Below are 18,886 nucleotides of genomic sequence, written 5' to 3'. Positions count from 1 at the left end.
AAGTGACTTGTCCAGTATCAGTGGCTTCTAAGTGATAGATCTAGTCTTTGGATCCAAGTATCTGGTGCCAGACTCTCTGCTCTCAAGTACTGCAATGATGTTGCTTTTCTTGGGATCAGAAATTATATTCCAAGTGTGTCTGGATCAAAATCAGGAGAGTTCTATTTAAAATGCATGAAGCCATCCTGGCACTGATGGCTGAAGGCAGGATTCATTGACTGGGGGTAATTGTTCTGGTTTAGTAGGCTTGATTGGGAAGGAAGCCAAACTTCTTGGCAGTTATATAAGAGGCTGAGTTTACGGAGGGTTGGGCATTGATGGTGGAGATGCATGGGAGGAATTTACTGGGAGGCTAACTGGCTTGGCTTCTAATTCCCACAGCAGGGAGAAGGGTACTGGGGCAAGAGCCTCATCAAATCCTCTGGGAGGGGATTGGCTTTCTTAGGCTGGCAGAGTGGGACTGAACTTCCTTTGAATTAGGTTTTAAAAGGGGACCTGAAAGTCTGGGAAACTTTGGGGCACTCAGGGTTTTTTAAAAATTAACTTTATTTTGAAATAATTACAGATTCATGGGCAGTTACAAACACACTGAGTTTTGATGTATAATATGTAAAATATGGTACAAGCCATTACTACAATCTACACACTAGGCAGTGCATCTAGACCCATGGACCCTGTGAGAACTCATCCAGTCAGAACCCAGCAAGGCCTTGGCCATGCCCTGGCCATGCCCACTGAGTTGTTTGATGATGTCACTCTCAGAACTCTGGTAGCATGGCATCGAGTACCCAGCATGGGTCAATTTAAAATGTGAATTTTTGGTGCTTGGTGAAGAATAATAATTTGACTAAACTCATCACAGAAATACTTAGAAGGTGAAAATTTGACAAAGGTGTACAAATTAAAACAGTCTATGTATATATATGTGTGTGTGTTATTTAGTTATAATAATAAAGGTAACATTTATTGAGCATTTACTATGTCCTAGGCACCATGCCAAGCATTCTGTGTGCACTACCCTTGTTAATCCTTCCAGCAACTCTTTGAGGTAGGAACTATTGTATCACTATTTTATAGATGAAGCAGAGGAACAGAGAGGTTAAGTGACTTGCACAAGGTCACATAGCTACTAAGCAGCAGAGCCATGATTAAAATTCAGGTCTGCCTGATCCTAGAGCCCAAGTTCTTACTCATGTCTCTCTATGTGTCTCTGGGAGCATTTTAGAAGGATGTGCTTGCCTTGGGGTCAAAGCCTAAGGTCATGCTAGCTCCAGAGCTGCCCCTGCCCAGAAAAACTGACTTTTTCCTCTTTGCTGTGATGGATGGACGGAGATCGGGAGGGATGAGCCAGGGGAGTCACCAGCCCAGACAGAAGGGGTGCCGAAGGAGAGGTGAGGGCACATACCTCGGAAGCAGAAGGCGTGGTGCCGGGACAGCGGGTCCAGGAGGCCTGTCTGGTTGGGGTAGAGATAGACGGTTCTCACACCTGGCTTGTCCCCGCCGCAGGCAGGCCTTGGGGTGACGATGGGGTAGCGGAGGCTGCCGTCAGAGAGCCAGCCAGCGTAGCATTTGTCCAGGCCGTGGCTCCAGGCAGCATAGAGCTGGCCCGTGGTGGCCAGTGTGGCGTTTTGGGTTTCACAGAACTCCTGTGCTTCCTGGAAGGTGAACTGCTCCAGGCGTGTGGCGAAGAACACCTCCCCTGGGGGCAGAGGCAGATGGCAGGTGTGACCCTCCACCCTCACGGCCAGAGTAGCCTCTGCTCACCCAGGGGCAGGGGAACTGAAGTAAGACGAGTTGGTTTCTCACCATGGGAAGAACCTCCCCTCCTTCCCTCCTTCCTGGATTCTCCAGTCACACTTAGACACCCCCTCCTCTGGCTAACAGAAGAACTCCCTTGGGCACCCTGTGCTCCCCCAAACCACAGCATTTAATCACTGAGCACTGAATGCTGTGGACCTGCCAACCCACTCGCCCCACTGTCATCCCCACCCTGTGAGCTCATCGAGGGCAGGAGGCGGGGCCTGTAGCCGCTGTTGGGGGTTGGGGTCCCAATACCCAGAACAATACCCGGGTCTCTGTCTGATTTTGGGGAAGGAAGTTCACATTTACTGAAAACCTGCTTATACCAGGCACTTTTCATGCACGTCTTATTTAATACTCAAAAAAGTCTCTGACATAAGCATAAATCAGCCACATTTTATAGATGAGGAAACTGAGGCCTAGAGAGGTTAAGTAACTTGTCCAGTTCCCAAAAGAAGTGAGTGGCAATGTTGAGCTCTTTCCTGAATATGAGCATTTCCAAAATTGGGTTCACTGGAATGGTAATTTGGTGATTTTAATTGAAATGAAAAGAAATGAAATAAGACCAAACAAAGGGTCTGTGTTTGTTTGTTTGTTTGTTTGTTTTTGCAGTACGCAGGCCTCTCACTGTTGTGGCCTCTCCCGTTGAGGAGCACAGGCTCCGGACGCGCAGGCTCAGTGACCATGGCTCACGGGCCCAGCTGCTCCGTGGCATGTGGGATCCTCCTGGACCTGGGCACGAACCTGTGTCCCCTGCATCGGCAAGCGGACTCTCAACCACTGCACCACCAGGGAAGTCCCAAGGGTCTGTGTTTAACTAAGCTTGGGCGATGCTTGTTAAGCAGAGTTAAAGAGATTTTTTTTTACTGCAGGACTTGTCAGAGCCTTTGATTTGTTCATGGGCATTGGGATTCTCCATGAGGCAGAAGGTGTATATAATACTTTTTGGTATAAGTAAATCAATCCATTTATCCATAGAACTTATTGCTTTTTCAAGAAACCTATGCTCCCCTGCAATGCTGGGGAATCCACATGAACCATCTGGGAGGGAGAGGAGGGGCCTGACCTGAGAGACCGGCTGGGAAGCCCTTCTTTCTTAAACAGGATCCTTCCCCTGCTCCCTGCCCAGGTGGGAACGGGATTAGGTGGATGGTAATTCCCTCTTCTCTGTGTCACCCCATCAGCCCCCTGCCTGTCTAGAGACCGAAATGTGAGAACTTGGTCTGTACCATCGAGTCTGTCCACGTAGCAGTAGACATCGTAGGTTTCTGATGGTGGTCGCACGCCATAGGTCCGGACCCCTGGGCTGCTGTCCTTGTCACCCACACACGGGGTCCGTGGGCTTACAATGGGGTATCTGCAGAGGAGGATGGGAGGGGCTGATGAAGGCCTGTTGAGGGGGCTGGGGATGCAGAGCCTCAGAGTGTGGCCAGCAGGTCACTTGGGGACTTGGGCAGGGTGTGTCTTCTGCTGTCCAGTGGGATTCAAACCAGGAAGGAACCTCTCATGCAGCACATTCCCTGTGTGGCTGGGGGAAGGGTCTGGGGGCCCCTGGGGGATTCCTGGCTTCAGAAGAAAACCCACGGCATGGAAGGGCCAAGCTGGGGAGGACTGCGGGGCTTGACAAGGAGCTCTCTCTATGTCTCTTGTGGTGAAATGGCCAAGGAGTTAATGTCACCTGAGGCCCATTCCCACTGTCTCAGAATATGCCTTGATTCTGAGGGAGAAATTAAGGGATTAGCCAGAAACCACTAATTAATGGGCATGCAAATGTGATGAGTGCCCGCTCTGGCTCCCCAAGCCTGACCTCTCATGGTTGGGTTTGGGTTAAGAGGGGAGCCCAGCTAGTCTGTCACCTGACGGTCTGGTCCTGCAGCCAGCCGGCGTCACACTGCTCGTAGCCTGCTTCATAGGCGGCCTGGAGCTGTTGGGGCGAGGCGATGACGGCCCCGGTGCGCAGGCAGGCCTGCTGGGCCTCCTCAAAAGTCAGTGAGTAGCGGGAGGAGCCCGGGCGGTAGTGGAACACAACTCCTGGGTGGGGAGGAGAGGGAGAGAAGGAGAGACAGGTCAGGCTCAAGGCATGGACCAGGTGCCACAATGCCAGTGACCATGGTGCCTGGTTCTCAAGGCTCTGCAGGTGTGGAGGGAGCCCTGGCTTCTTGAGGAATGACCTCCCTTCATCCCCTCCTTCCTTTCCTACTCCCGATCTGATTCCTAGTCAAGCTAGTCCTCTCTGCTTGTTCAAACCACTCCTGAAAGCCACCTCCTTGAGAGAGCCTTCTAGGACTCTTCTGCCGTAAGTCTTCCCAACCTTCCTTTCTGGGCTCCCCACTCCTAGGCTGCTCATTGTTCCCGTTACTCTTTAAAACAAATGCATTTTCTCTTATTATGGAAAGAATAAACAATCATTACAGAGCATTTGGAAAATATAGAGAAGGATAAGGAAGAAATCAAACAACCACTGCATTTCTTCCACTTGGCCCAGGGTCCAGGGTTCAGGGGATGGGTGGTCCTCCTGAAAGTGGCTGCAAGAGTTTGTGTGGGTGCACCGGGTGTATTTCTGGGGAGTGAGCTCATAGCTTTTGCCAGATTCCCAAAGGGTCTGGGGTCCACACAGCTTATCCCGGAGCCCCTACTTACTCTGCCTCCCCCATTGCATTCAGCTGGACACACATTTGCTTTTGACACTCCCCTGGGTGACTGGCCAGTTTATGTCACAGCTGTGGATCCCCAATCTGAGTCTGCCCCTGTTCTTGTCCTGTTCTGGGTTAGATGTTCATGTGTCCATTGGCACCTTCCCATGTGGTGGCCACGTGGAGAGAGTGAGGGTCTCTCCAGCCCTGGGCCAACCCTGGGACTCAGCTATTGTTGGTGTTACTCCAAAACTTCTAAACAACTCTTCCTTCTCAACCTACTGTATTAATCTGGGCAATTCAGGTTGAAATCTCACTTGGTGGCATCGTGGGTGTGATGGTGGATGGCAGTGTCCATTTGCCCATACTCCAGGAGGGGACACCACCAAGGTCTTTAAGGAGGCCACCCCAGTACGTCCTTCCTGATCACAGACTTGAGTCTGGGGACAAGTTGGGCTTTATGTGATGTGACATCCCAATCATCCAGACACTTATTAAGCACCTGAAACACCATCATCCCAGAACTGGGGTGGCAAACGTTTTCTGGAAAGGGCCAGACAGAACACATTTTAGGCTTTGTGGGCTTAATGGTTTCTGCACAATTATTTAATCCTACCATGACAGCCCTAAATGGCCACAGACAACATTTTACCAAATGGGTGTGGTTTTTTTCCAATCAAACTTTATTTGTGGACATTAAAGTTTGAATTTTATATAATTTTCATTATATGTCACAAAGTATTCTTCTTCTTTTGACTTTTCCCCTCAAGTATTTAAAAAGGTTCTTAACTCTTAGTTCATGGGCCATATAAAAACAGAGGATGGGCTGGATTTGGTCCATGGGCCAGTTTGCTGACCCCTGTCCTGGAGGGTCAGTGCTGTGTGAGGCCCAGGGGTCACCCAGTGCAGCCGATCTCAAGCGGTTTTATTCTGTGGAAGTGCCTGATGGGGCTAGGAGGGCCCCTGGGAAAAAGAGCCCCCATTCTCCACCACACTTCACCTCTACCTGTTGATATATACCACCTATGACTTCATTGGAAGGAAATGCTTTGTGGCAAAAGAGCCATAGACACACAAAAGAGCGTGTGTATCACTGGTCTGGCCCATCCCCCTTGTTTCACAAATGAGGAGAGTCAGGTCTGAGAGGAGGGAGGCTTGTCCCAGGTCCCAGGTTAAGCTAAAGGTATAGAAGACCCCCAGGCCAAGCTCTTTCCACCTACCCCCAATGCAGCCCCCTGAGGGGCGGGCACTTACCCCCTGGCAGTCGTGGCTGCCCAGGGACCTCAGTTGCACCTGGGGCTGCGGTCACCTGCACGACGAGGTCCTCGCTGGTGAAGGCCGTCGGAGCGCCCAGGCCAGGTGTGGACTCCTCAGGAAAGGACCAGGGCTGGGTAGCCTCTCCAGTCCTGTTCTCGGCCTCAGAGAAGGCAGTGGCCCCTACTTCGGGGGCAAAAGTGAAGGGCTCCTCGGGCTCCAGGGCGGTAGGGGTGACGTCAAAGACGGGTCTCACCGTGAGGATCACGTTGCCTCGGGCTTCACCCTCGGTGATGTTTCGGGGCAAAGGCAGCTCCAAATCAGGCCAGGTCACCGTCTGGATGGTGATGTCCTCCTCACCCCCCATCCCGAAGAAATTTTCTGGGATGTCCACAAAGTCTTCACCTGGGGCCGGGTGTTAAAGACAGGCATTAGTGCTCAGCCTGGGGCTGGCTTGGGGGAGGTGAGCAATGGATCGCCTCCTCCTCTGCTAAGGAAGGAAAGCACCTACTGTGTGCCTGGTACCTGACCAGGCCCATTGCAGGTGTCCTCAATGATTTGAGTATTTATTATAGGGGTGCCCACGGTTTCCAGACTGCAAGAGAATGCAGTCACCAGAGCACAAGACTGACCAATCAGCTCACTGCTTGTAAAGCCATTTTGTTCCAACATCCCTTCCTGATTAATGCCAGCCAGTTGTCTGCTTACCTATCTTGTGAGTATCTGTTGACCATTTGATGTTATAACTAGCCAACCGGACAATGTAAATCAGCTACAAAGAGAAATGGAAACATCTTCCCAAGGATGCAGGGGCTCATGAAGTTGATGAAGGTGCCTTGAGAGAACTGCCTGCCTCAGTCATGAACAAACGGGGGTCTTGCAGAAACAAGCCATTTAGTAATTAACAAAGAAAGAAACCATGAGGATGCTAGAACTTCAAACAGCGTGGCAGGAATATTGAAAGGTTAAGAGAAGTTTTGGGGGAAATCCTAATTATTTTTGCACAAGTAACCCTCTTCATGTAAGATCAGGCTGTGGAAGTTAAACATGAAATGAGCTATGTTGTTGTGCTAGTACCAGTTTTGTGATAAAATTTACTCAACTCCGAATTATTCATTGTTTTTATTCCCCTCCAATAATTAGCACTTAATTGTAAGTATAACCAAGACTGTGTAAAATATAAGATAAAAACATTTTTTAAAGTTTTAGTTTTAGGGCTGGGTACGCTGCAGCCTCCAGTGCTTCTACCTTAGCTCCCCTAGGAACCCGTGAAAATAGGGGGTGCTAGGACAAGGGGTTCAGGTACCCAGTGGCCCTTTGGAGGGGGTAGAAACCAGCCCCCCACTCTAAGATCTCATCCTCTGGGCCCGAATTTTGGTGGCACGATCCCCCTTCCGGCCTCCAGCCCAAGCCCACCTGTGTAGCAGATGGCGTCGTAGCGGGATGAGGGGTCGGGGTATCCCGTCTGGTTGGCGTGCAGGTAGACGGTCCTCACGCCCAAGAGGTTGCCCCCGCAGTTGGGCCGGGCCTTGGAGATGGGGTAGCGCACGCTGCGGTCAGCCAGCCAACCGGCGCTGCACATGTCCATGCCACTCTGCCAGGCCAGGTAGAGCTGGCCCGTGGTGGCCAGCCGGGCGCCCAGCCGCCGGCACTCGTTGGCTGCCTCCTGGAAGGTGAACTTCTCCGGGGATGTTGCATAAAAGACCTCGCCTGCGAAAGACACAGCCGGCAGGGTGAGGAGCTCCCTCCCACGCCTGCCCCGCGCCCCCAGGGAGATCCATGTGGTTCCTCGGGGTTTGGCTTCTAACTTCTCAAAGCCCTGGTCCCACATGTCTGTATTTCAGATCCTGCCCTCCACTTCCTATGGGCTTTTGGGTGGGGTGATGTCAGTTTCTTAAAACAGGGACCAATAAAGAAGCTGCCAAAAAGACAAAGAAGTGAGGAAAGTGCAGAGCAAATGTGAGGCCCGGGAGGAAACTCCTGCCGGAAAGCATCTTCGCCCACACTTCGCTATGGAACTTCCTACCACTGGGGCATCTCTCCTATGAGTCAAGCATTGCCCACTGGAACAATCCTTTTTTTTTTTTTTTTTTTTTTTAAACTGATTTAAAAAAAAAAAATTATTTATTTTGCTGCGCCAGGTCTTAGTTGCAGCACATGGGATCTTTGTTGAGGCATGTGGGATCTAGTTCCCTGACCGGGGATTGAACCCACAGCTCCTGCATTGGAGTGCAGAGTCTGAACCACTGGGCCACCAGGGAAGTCGCTGGAGCACTCCTTTTTACAATTCCACATTCTGATGGGAAAAGCAGGCATCAGACTTTGACCCAAATAGCAGTGTTTCCCAAATTGGGGTCTCTAGGCCCCGAAGTGTCCATAAGGGCAATGGTGGGGGCCTGTAGGCTCTTTTTACTGTTTCTGAAAACCTAACAAGGTTGTGCTGCAGGGAGGGATAGGGTGGTGGGCGTCGCTCCCGGGGGTTGTTCTGGCTGTCCCTGCTCAGTGGCAGCTCTGGTTGGCCCTAATCAGTGTCTTTAATTAGCCCAAAGTGGGAACACAAATATTCGTTACTTAATCTACCGGCTTGGGCCCTGGGGTGAGAATGAGGAAAGGGGTCACGGTGGTGAGGAAGCTGGGGACGTTCCCTGCCTCACAGTGGGCCAGGTTGTCAGCCCTTCTCCTGCCTGGGCGCAGCTGTGATCTCGGGGTAGGGGTGGAGGCGCAGAGTTTGCAATGTCAAAATGGGTGAATGAGTGCTGATGGGGGAAGGGGTGTCATCCACTTGCCTGGGTAACTTGCTCAGCTCTGACTGTGACCAAACTTAACTCCCTTTACAAACCAGAGAAAGACTATAGATTCCTTCTCGCTGCCCCTGGTGCTCTCCAGAACTAGCCCATTGGGGCGGCCTGGATAGGGCTGGGGGCTGGCAGCACAAAAGCTGAGAGAGGGTGGCTGGGAGGCCAGCTCTCCTGGGAATGACAATTCTGATAGGCTCCCCCTGGAGTGGCCTGGGTGGGAGGGGGTCCTTTGTGAGGGTGACAAGGCTGAGCTGGGCTTTAATTGTGCAGTGGAGCTTGGGACAGCGATGGGCTGGTCAAGCAGCGGGGGTCCTGGCTGGGAGGAACAGTCGCAGGTGAGAGACCAGCTATAAATATTCTTGGGCCCAGTGATGGCTCAGTTTGCAGGTGCCTGGGGCCACTGAGGCCCTCCCCAAAGCGGAGAGTGAGGGGGCCAGACCCTTCCTTCCTGAACTCTTCCCTCCCCCAGCCACGCTGGGCATGATGAGGCTGGGGGCCAGGGAGGGGGGAGGGGCAGGGGCGGGGAGGAAGGGGGTGTTGAGGGTGTGATGTCCTGGGTTAACGTCCTGCCCAGGAGGAGGCCCCTGTGATCCTGAGGGTCAGCAGGATGAAGGGATTGGGGAGCCGGCTCTTGGGGGGGGTGCCTCACCCTCCATCTCCTCTGCGAAGCAGTACACGTCATAGGTTTCATTGGTGTCACGGATGCCGTAGGTTCTTACACCGGGAAACTCATCCTTGTCCCCATAGCAGGCTTCCCTTGGAGTGTGGATGGGGTACCTGCCAGGAACCCAAAGTAGGGATGTGACTGTCAGGGGATGGAGGGGGCCAGTGGCCCGTGCCCTTGTATCCTCCTCCCTTGTGGGAGGAAACGGTGACTTACTGATGTGCTTGCTGAGATCTGCCTAGATCTGTGGGCTACTTGTTTCTACAGCTTTTCCCCCAACTTTATTAAGATATATGTTTTCATCGTTACTGGTGATTAAAGGCGGACCCCTTTACTGAATATTTATTGGTACCAAACATGTTCTATCAGGAGCTTGCAAATCTTCTCTGTAAAAGGGCACATAGTAAATATTTTAGGTCTTACAGTCCGTAGGGTCTTCATTGTGACCTTGCCATTGTAGTGTGAATGAAGCAACCACAGACAAAATAACAGGAGTGGCTGTGTTCCCATAAAACTTTGTTTACAGAAACAAGGGGTGGGTTGGATTTGACCCATGAGCCATAGTTTGCTGACCCTTGCTCTGTATCATTTGAGTCTCACATCAACCAAATGAGGTGCTATAACAACTCTATTTTAAGCTGGAAGAAACTGGGGCCCAGAGATGTGAAGCAATTTGTTCCAGGTCACACAGCTTCCAAGTGTCAGAGTTGGGATTTGAGCCCAGCTCTTTCTGAGGCTGAGGTGTGGGCTCTTGCACTATGCTAGGCTGTTGTCTTATCTTGCTTTAAAAAAAAATGGCTAATGGGTTTTGTGTCCTAAGATCTTTTGCCTACCCCAAGATTTACAAAGGTATTTCCCTTTGTTTTCTTCTTGTGGCTTTGTGGTTCTGGCTTTTGCATTTAGAGCTCTGATCCATCCCCAATGAATTGTCTCATCTTGCTTTTACAGGCTTGCTCACACAATTGCAGCCCCTTGAAGGCAGGGCTCTGACTGTCCTTCTGCGCAACCTATTCCTCAGCAGCTGTGCTCAGGGAAAAATGCACCGAGAAGCTTAATTTACGTATGTCTTGCCTTATTAAAGACAAACTGAATGTAAAGTGGTTTACAAAAATGTATAAACAACAAAGTTTTAAAAAGATGTAAGTGAAGAAATCACGGCAAAGGGAAAAATGAGTAGGAAGAATAATCATGTGTAATTTGCATGGAGAAAATGCTCGTGTAGCACAAAGTTGTTAGTGGTCACTCACTCCACCGCAGGACAGAAGACCAAGGATTTGGGACAGGTCATCGGGGCCTGACCTAGAACTGGTCAAGGCGTCCCTTCAGCCCCAGCTGAGGTTGGGCTCTGTGTCTGGCTGGCACGAGCTCAGTGCTGTTCAACGTTCCAGCCCATCATCCACCCTACTCCTATGGTAGCCTGGGGCTCACCTGACAGTCTGGTCTGCCAGCCAGCCGGCGTCGCACTGGTGGAAGCCGTCCTCATAGGCGGCCTGCAGCTGCTCGGGCGTGGCGATGATGGCGCTGTTCTGCAGGCAGGCCCGCTGCGCCCTGTCGAAGTCCAGGGTGTAGCGTGTGGAGATGGCTCTGTAATGGAACACGATGCCTGCAAGACACGCGACGGCAAGAGAGCAGGTCAGGCACAGCCTCCCGTCACCCAGGCCCTTGCAGAATTAGGGCAGGAGTCAAGGGGATGTAGAGACATCTGGTCGGGCCCCTAGCTGATGGGTGGCTCCTGTCTCCACATTTGCATGTGGTCCTTCTGCCTTTCCTGGAACACCTCCAGTAACGGGGAGCTCACTACCTCACAAGGCATCTTTCTGGAAACCTGTGATAATTCTGATAATCAGAAAGTTCTTTGACTTGAACTAAAATCTGCCTCCTTATAATTTTTTCTTGTCATTGCAGGACCCTATATTTGCTTTGCAGAAAGAGACACTTAGAGCTCCATGCACCCTCAGCCCAGGGGCATCCTAGTGGGAATCCCGTTTAAGGCACAGGCAGGAGTGGACTGTCTTTGGCAGAGTCACCCAGCAGAAAAAATCTGGTGCTGACTGAAGTCCTAGAGCCAATCAAGGACAACCATATTCCTTGGTCCATCGAGAGCAAGGGAACCAGGGAGTCCTCATCCCTTTCTTTGGCTTCTGGAACTGGAGGCGGGGGAGGGAAAAGACACCTGGGTAGAGAGTCAGGAGACTGCTCTGGCTCACTTCCAGGGAAACTTCATTCAGGCAAGTCACTTAACCTCAGTTTGCTTGTCTATAAAATGGGGATGATCACAAGGCAACCGAATCACAGGACTGATGGGAAGAATAGACTGTAATTTTCATGTGACTGTGGCCCTGAAGAATTTAATTCATTTAAATGCCAGAGAGAGTGATGTTACCAGCTCTGTGTTACAGGGGAAGCAACTGAAGTTAAGTAACTTGACTGAGGTGCAAACCATCACGGGGAGGACCCAGGATTTGAAAGCCAGACAGCCTGGCCCGAGAGAGGATACCATTCTGGTTCTTCCTGCAGGTGAAGCAGGGCCCCTGTGGGAGGAGGCTCTCACCTTTCACCACGACCTCCAGGGTGGCCTTGCTGTCCTCGATGCCGTGCATCACCTCGCAGCGATAGATCCCAGAGTCATTGGAGCTCAGGTTCTGGATTTCCAGGGTGGCGTCGCTGGGGATGGCCGGGTAGTTGGGCAGCGTGACCCTGTCTCGGTAGGCACTGTTAACCCGCACCTGCCCTTCAGTCGCCACCAGCAGCACCAGCTCCTTCTCCTTGGAAATGCAGCTCCACTTGATTCTTGGGGCGAGGGGGGCGGTGGAGGGGGCGGTGGTCACGGGGTGCATGGGGTCGATGAAGTAGCAGGGGATGGTGAGGGAGCTCCCCAGGGGGACCCGCAGCGGGGACGGTTCAGGGATGCTGACACTCAGCGAGTTGTCAGGTTCTGTGCGGGAGACACGGGGGTGGGAGACAGACCTGTTAGTGCCCAGAGAGGACCACCCAGCCGCCCCGTCAGTGCTTCTGGAAATGACAAAATCCCACGAGTGTGCTGGTGTCTATCCTGTGCCATATGGAATTCTCTTTCCAGAGCAGCTTTCTCAAGACCTCTGGTCTCTGTGCCTCAAGACAGGAACTATGGAGCCAGAAAGGGCTGCAGAGGAGGGCAGGGGAAGCTTCAGAGGGGAGACCACCTCTCTGTTTCTCAAACTGGGGTACCCAAAGCGATGCCAAGCCATAGGATAAACAGACCCCATCTTCCTGGAGTGACAGCTTGACTCAAAAATTGGCATAAAATTACCTGGGGATAGAAAAAATTATTATAGGGAGGAAAAAAATCCACACAAATTTTAAAGCTAAGATATAAAAATATCAAATACTTAAGGAGGTCTGCTTCAGGCTCCATCCTGACCTTGCAGAAGGATGAATCATTCTCTTTTGCTGTTGGGGGATCGGGAGCCTAGCTGGAGAAGCATGAGAGGATCAGACATTGAAGTCTGCAAAGGGTTAGACTGGGGTGGGGTGGGATATGATTAGACTCCGCAAAAACACATGGAGAGCATTGATAGGGAAGATGCAGCATGTCTGCCAAATCCTGTTAGAAGTCAAAGATCTTCCTGGAATTGGAAAGAAAGAGCCTTTGAAAAAATAGCACCTTTCATGGAGATTCATACACTTATTGAATCTTTTTTCCCAGGAGAACCTAGAGGTTGAAGATAAAAATGTTTCAGGTATTTGTGGGTGGCAGATACATAACAAGGCAGGGAAAGGGGAGCCAGGAATGTTTGGGGTGAACTCTAACCTTTTGATGTCCTGGCCGGTCACCACCAGGCCCTTCACAGAAACCTCCCTCTGATACTCAGTCCTAGCACGTGACACAGTGTGGTTTCAGTGGTGGTGGTTCTCTGGGGACAGCTGGAAGTGTCAGCAGCGCCTGGCTCTAAAGTTTCTAAAGCTCTCAACCAACCCTCGTGAACTGGGTGGCCTGTGTGGGCAAACCACCCCAGGTTATAGCCAGGGGCGGATATTTGTGGGTCCCAGAGCAAGAGTACAGATGGAGACCCATGGACCATATGTCTAAATATTTAAAAGCTATAAATCAAGCCAACAGATTGTTAAGTAAAACATGTTCTATCTTCTTATTTGACAGTGATACTTTTCAAAATGAAAAGCCGGATTCAAATTTAGAATTCTTGGATTCCTTAGAGTTTTGCATTGAGACGTGTTGGCCAAGCTGGAGGAGGGGAAATCAGGGCCCCTTCTCTTCCCACCACAGCTCTGCACTTTGAGGGGTCTGTGTGTACCCCAGTCCTCACATCCCAGCTCTGTCTACACTCAAACAGCCACCTCTTCACCTCTCAGACTGGAGGCGTGGTTCCTCCATGGGAGGATGGACCCAGAGGAATGAACCATGCAGCCCTGAATGTGACTTGGGTCCAGGTGGACAGGGAATTCTGGGCGTTCTGGGTACCCAGAGGGAGCATAGACCTGAGCGGACACATCTCACTGGCCCTACAGATTCCTCATTCTTTAGAGAGCTTTGGGGCTGGAGGAGGGTAAGAGGGGCCTCTAGGGTGATGGCCCAGAGTAAGCACCAGGACTCTGGCAGGACTAGGTTCGGTTCCCCTATCCCCAGAGTCCAGTCCTCAGTGCCTGCTGGGTAGATGAGACATGAGTGGGAATGTCCTCACCTGAAACTTCTACTGAGATGGCTGCTGCGATGACTCTCAGAGTCACAAACACGAAGAGTAAAGTGGTCATAGTTCACCTGGAAGAGAGGAGTTATTCGGAGGTTCAGATACAGTGAGGATGAGGGTCATGTGTCACATGACAAGTGTGATAAACTCCTGGCCTGTGGTTCTGAACTTGCATCGGGATAAGGAGGCTGTACTGTATAAGCACAGGGAACTCTGCTCAGTACTCTGTAATGACCTATATGGGAAAAGAATCTAAAAAAAGAGTGGATATATGTATACGTATAACTGATTCACTTTGCTGTACAGCAGAAACTAATGCAGCATTGTAAATCAACTATACTCCAATAAAAATGAAAAAAAAAAAAGGTAAGGAAGCTGCATGTGACTCGAGAGATATCTTCTCCAAGAATCCCCTCCTCACAAAACCTTCACGGATTTCTCAGTTTAATTACCAGTGTGAGGCTGGAAACCTCCTCCTACCTTTTCTAGGGAACCTCTCATCTTCTGACCAACAAAGGCTCATCCTAAAGGATCCCTGCAATGGTTGATTTTATGTCAACTTGACCAGGCTCCAATATTTGGTCAAACGTTATTCTGGGTGGGTCTATGAGGGTGTTTTGGGATGAGATTAACATTTTTTAAAAAGATTTTTCTTGTTTTTTGATGTGGACCATTGTTTAGTCTTTACTGAATTTGTTACAATATTGCTTCTGCTTTTTATGTTTTGTTTTTTTTGACTGTGAGGCATGTGGGATCTTAGCTCCCTGACTGGGGATCAAATCCACACCCCCTGCATTGGAAGGTGAAGTCTTAACCACTGGACTGTGAGGGAAGTCCCAAGGATGAGATTAACTTTTAAATTGGCAGACTGAGTAGAGCAGATTGCCCGGCTAATGGGGGTGAGCCTCGTCCAATCAGTTGAAGGCCTGAGTCAAACAAAACGGCTGAACCTCCCCTGAATAAGAGATAATTTCTCCTGCCTGATGACCTTCAAACTGCCTTCAGACTCGAACTGAAACATTGGTTCTTCCTGGGTCTCAAGGCTTCAGACTCAGGCTGGAACAACACCCTGGCTCTCCTGGGTCTCTAGCTTGCCAAAAACCTCAGTAATCATGTGAGCCAATTCCTTAGAATAAATCTCTTTCTATATGTATACACACAGCCAAATGGTTCTATATCTCTGGAGAACCCTGACTAACACAAGTCCCCAGGCCCAGAAAAGTGACATGAGTTACCCAACCTCCCTGATGAAATCTGGACCTGCCACCAATTTCAAATTCAGGAATCTTGTGTGTTTTAGGATGGAGGATGCTCCAAGATTTGGGGCACAATTCAGGGGCCTGGTTCAAGTCAGGGGAAGGATGCTCACCCAGAGAGCTCTGTGGGATGGACAGATTAATCATTTAGGAGAGAAATGAGAGCCCAGGATCCCTGGAGCTCTCTTGCTGGCCCAAACAATGACTTCATGTGAATTAGAGAAACAAACTTTCCTTATTGCCATCTGCTGGAAAACTGTCACGCTAAGTATACTAATCTTTGAAGGGCATCCCCTGCATTACTGGGATCCTGACCCCAAGTGGGCGAGTGCAAGGTAGACCCCAAGAAAACCCATCTGAATTTGCGAGAGATCAACCAGAGCGGTGGTTCTCAACTTTGGCTGCACGTTGAGATCACCTGGGCTTCAGCCTGGTCCTCAGACGTTTTAAAAGCTCCCCAGAAGGTTCTAACGTGCAGCCAGGATGTGGGCAGTCACACTGCCGACACCTGTGACTTGCACCCCATGACACGTGCCCGAGGATGGTTACTGAGCTGTTCTGTTGGATGGACCTGCATTGGCGCCTTCCCTGCCCTCCTCTCAGTCTGTGAGCATTTAGTCTTGGTTTAATGAGTGTTTGCATGCTCCGCCAGAAGGAAGGAGGAAGCCTGGAACTGAAGACAAGAGGGGAGCTTTCAGAGGCTGAGAGTAATGCTCAACTGAGGCTGCGGCCAGTGTCCCTGACCTTGACTCTGTCAGCATCTGATGGCCCAGCAGGCGTCGCTATTGGCTCAGTCACCGTCAGCTGGGGCCGGATGGATGCGAGGATGAGGGCCTCCCGTGGTCCCCATCTCTGGAATCTGTGCGGGAGGGGCAGGCAGGGCCCAGGACTCTGGGGACCCTCTTGGGTGATCCCAGTCTGTCGTTTGAGTGATCTTTCCACTGCTATCCTTCATTCATTCCACATACATTGGGCACCTGAGGGGTGAAGGGCTGTCTGTATGGGTGCTGCTGGGGCCCCAGAGATGGAGCCATGAGGCACAAAATGAGTGGGAAGTCTGGGAAATCCCAAAGGCTTAAGAAGCAGCCCCTTGCCTCTCCACAGGGATTTTTCTCCTTAGAAGCTGTCTTCAAAAAGAAAAATCTCTGGGGCTCCCGGTTCTGGCTCTCTCAGGTCCAGTGTGATCCGTCATGGCCAAGAAATATTCCCCCGGAGGCTAAAACGGTCAGGTGTCTCCTCCACTGTGAGGAGGGGGCTAGACTTGCGGGCACCCCTCTTCCCAGAGCCTCAGGGAAACCGTGTCCAGACACAAGACCGCCTGTTCTTCTTCCCTCAGGAACACCCTTCACGGAGAAGTTCTGTATATGTTTTCGGAGTTGTGCTTCTTTCCTCACTCTCTGAACAAGCCTGACATTGTCCGGGAGGCAATGGTTCTCTGTGGGGCTTGGGCCCGCTCTGTTTTTCTCCCTGGCCTCGGCCAGGAATGAAAAGGGCAGGGAGTGGGCATGGGGGGGGTGGGGTGTGGGCAGAGAAACTAATTTTATTTCTTCTTCTATTTTTTAAGACAAACTTTGGGATAGAAATATCGCAATAAATATGCTCTTGTGTTTGTGTGTGTTTTCTCAGCTGTAAAGAAAATAGGGAGAAATTCCATTCTGTCTGGGTTCCAAGTGTCTCCAGGACTCACTGAGTCTTTATGTGAGGAGATGGACTTTGCCAGTCCCATCAACAGGGAGGCCTTTCTCCGTGGGAAGCAGAGTTAGGTGTGGCGAGGGGATTGGGTAGCTGGGACTGAGGAAGGGGGAAGGGGGCGTCTGAAATGGAGGGAAAGAGGAGCCTGGAGAGTGGGAAGTGGATGCTGGGTGAAGGCCGGGGTGTGTGAGTGGACCTTCTGTGGGAGCCATGTGTGTGAGGTTGGGTTCATCATCAAGGAATCGGCTTTTTTAGGAGAGAATTATTAGGAGCCTTGATGGGAAAAGTAAGCTTGCTAGTGCTCTGAACCTGAGCTGAGGCTGTGTGTTTGTGTGTGTGTGCGTGTGTGTGTGTGAGGGAGAGAGAGAGAGAGAGAGACCCATAGCTGAGCACAGGAAAACCCTCCACCTCCTCATCAGCTAGACTCTGTCCCATGGTTGCCAACCCTGCTGGGCCTTTGACCTTTATTCCATCAGATTATGGGACTGAATGCGCAACTTGCCTGCTTGCCCTGAATTCCTATTCCAGCAACGTGCAGTGGAGACCCCCAGACCTGGGTCCCAGTCCTGGCTCGGCCACCTCCTGCTCTAATAACACAGGACCCACCTTCACCGCTGTTTCAGAGACTGAGCAGGATAATGTGCCAGGCAGGCCCCGCTTCTGGAGGGCGGGAGCTGTGTCTCTGGCTTGGTACCCAGCCCAGGGTCTGGCACTCATCAGGCATCCACCAGCGCCACTCTCCTCCCACCTCCCTGGTGTCAGGCCTGGGTGAGTCCCTCAGAACGTGGGGACTGGAGAGAGTTCAGCGGTTACAGGGAGGCTTCTTGCCCTGGGATGAGGGTTGGACTAGATGACTTTCCATAAAGAATAAAACTGCGTTTGCTTCAAAAACAACATCACCACCCTACCAAACATTTGGAAAATAAGAAACTAGAGAAAATAAATCACCATAATCCTCAGTCCTAATCCAACCATTATTCGTGTTTTGATAGTTTTCCTTCTGGTCTTTTTCCTTAGGCATCTACTTGCGTTTCACGGAGTTGTAATCTTTTTGCATCCTATTTGCTTCTTCCACATAGCACGGTGGACCAAATGACTGCTTTTGGTTCCTTCAGAACTGATGGCTTTGGGGTTTTACAATCATGACCTCACTGCCAGAAATCCTTTCTATGTGGCTGGGACAGGTGGTCTTCAGCCTCTAATCGAACAGGAAGTGCTCATTCCTTCATGGGGTGACCCACCCATGGCTGGATAGCTCCAATTGTGCTCAATATATTTCAAGACGGAGTCAAGGTGACCCACCCCTATTACAATTTCCACCCATGAGTTCTACCCTCAGGGACCACACTAAACAAGCCCACTCCTCTTTTATGGGACTCATACCAGATCTTCAGGGGTCTAATCTGCTCTCCCATCTGCTGTTCTCCTATGGAGACATTCCTAGTTCCTTCAAATGTTCCTCATGTGGCTTCTCCTCCCTCCCTGGAGCCACAGAAGGTCAAAGCTGGGATAGACTTTAGTGAACATCAAGTCCAACTCTTCCATTTCACAGGTGAAGAAACTGAGGCCCAAGGAGGTAAGTGATTTGCTCAAGGCCACACAATAAGTTGGAGACGGAGCCAGGACCAGCGTTCTGGTCCCGAGTTCTCAGGACTGGCTGTCGTAATGCCAGGTTTGTGAGCTCCACAAGGCGGCGACCGTGTCTGCTTGTTCCTCACTGTCTCGCTGGCCCCCAGCAGAGAGAGAGGGCAATCAGGAATTATCTACCAAATGAATTAATGTATGAATGAACAAATGGAGGCCCAAGAACCTTAGAAGTCACCTCCTTCAACCCCAGGCCTCTGAGGGAGGAGGGTTGGGCTGGAGGCCCACATTTGTTGAGCACCCATGAGGGACACAGCCCTTTGAGGTAGACCATTTTGCAGTCAAGAAATCTCAGCTAGAGACATATATTGCTTGCTTGTGATGCACACAGCAGTAATGATTAACGCTAGTGCATCAGTACAGTGTGTGACTTTGGGAAGGTCATAGTCCAGGTGCAGTCCAGGAGTGTGACCCCCCAGGGTCTTCCCTTCCCAGGGCTCCAGGGAGAGCCAGTGCTTGA

At 50.9% G+C, this 18,886-nt stretch overlaps 1 protein-coding gene across 4 annotated transcripts in view; it reads right to left on the bottom strand.

The window, feature by feature from the left end:
• Nucleotides 1–18,886, bottom strand: part of ACAN (aggrecan) — a 62,919-nt gene that overhangs the window by 22,098 nt on the left and 21,935 nt on the right. For all 4 annotated transcript variants that reach the window (XM_060097352.1, XM_060097349.1, XM_060097350.1 and 1 more), the window contains exons 2-10: nt 13,829–13,905; nt 11,701–12,084; nt 10,578–10,752; nt 9,135–9,262; nt 7,104–7,397; nt 5,688–6,092; nt 3,657–3,831; nt 3,030–3,157; nt 1,406–1,699 (exon numbers count right to left, since the gene is read on the bottom strand). In XM_060097352.1, the coding sequence (XP_059953335.1) occupies nt 1,406–1,699; nt 3,030–3,157; nt 3,657–3,831; nt 5,688–6,092; nt 7,104–7,397; nt 9,135–9,262; nt 10,578–10,752; nt 11,701–12,084; nt 13,829–13,898 (2,053 nt within the window). In that variant the 5' untranslated portion in view covers nt 13,899–13,905. The remainder of the gene's footprint in view (nt 1–1,405; nt 1,700–3,029; nt 3,158–3,656; nt 3,832–5,687; nt 6,093–7,103; nt 7,398–9,134; nt 9,263–10,577; nt 10,753–11,700; nt 12,085–13,828; nt 13,906–18,886) is intronic.

The sequence above is a fragment of the Mesoplodon densirostris genome, chromosome 4 (assembly GCF_025265405.1).
Source record: "Mesoplodon densirostris isolate mMesDen1 chromosome 4, mMesDen1 primary haplotype, whole genome shotgun sequence".
NCBI lineage: Eukaryota > Metazoa > Chordata > Mammalia > Artiodactyla > Ziphiidae > Mesoplodon > Mesoplodon densirostris.
The sequence above is the reverse complement of the archived record's forward strand: the minus strand, read 5'-3'. Positions and strand labels throughout refer to the sequence as shown.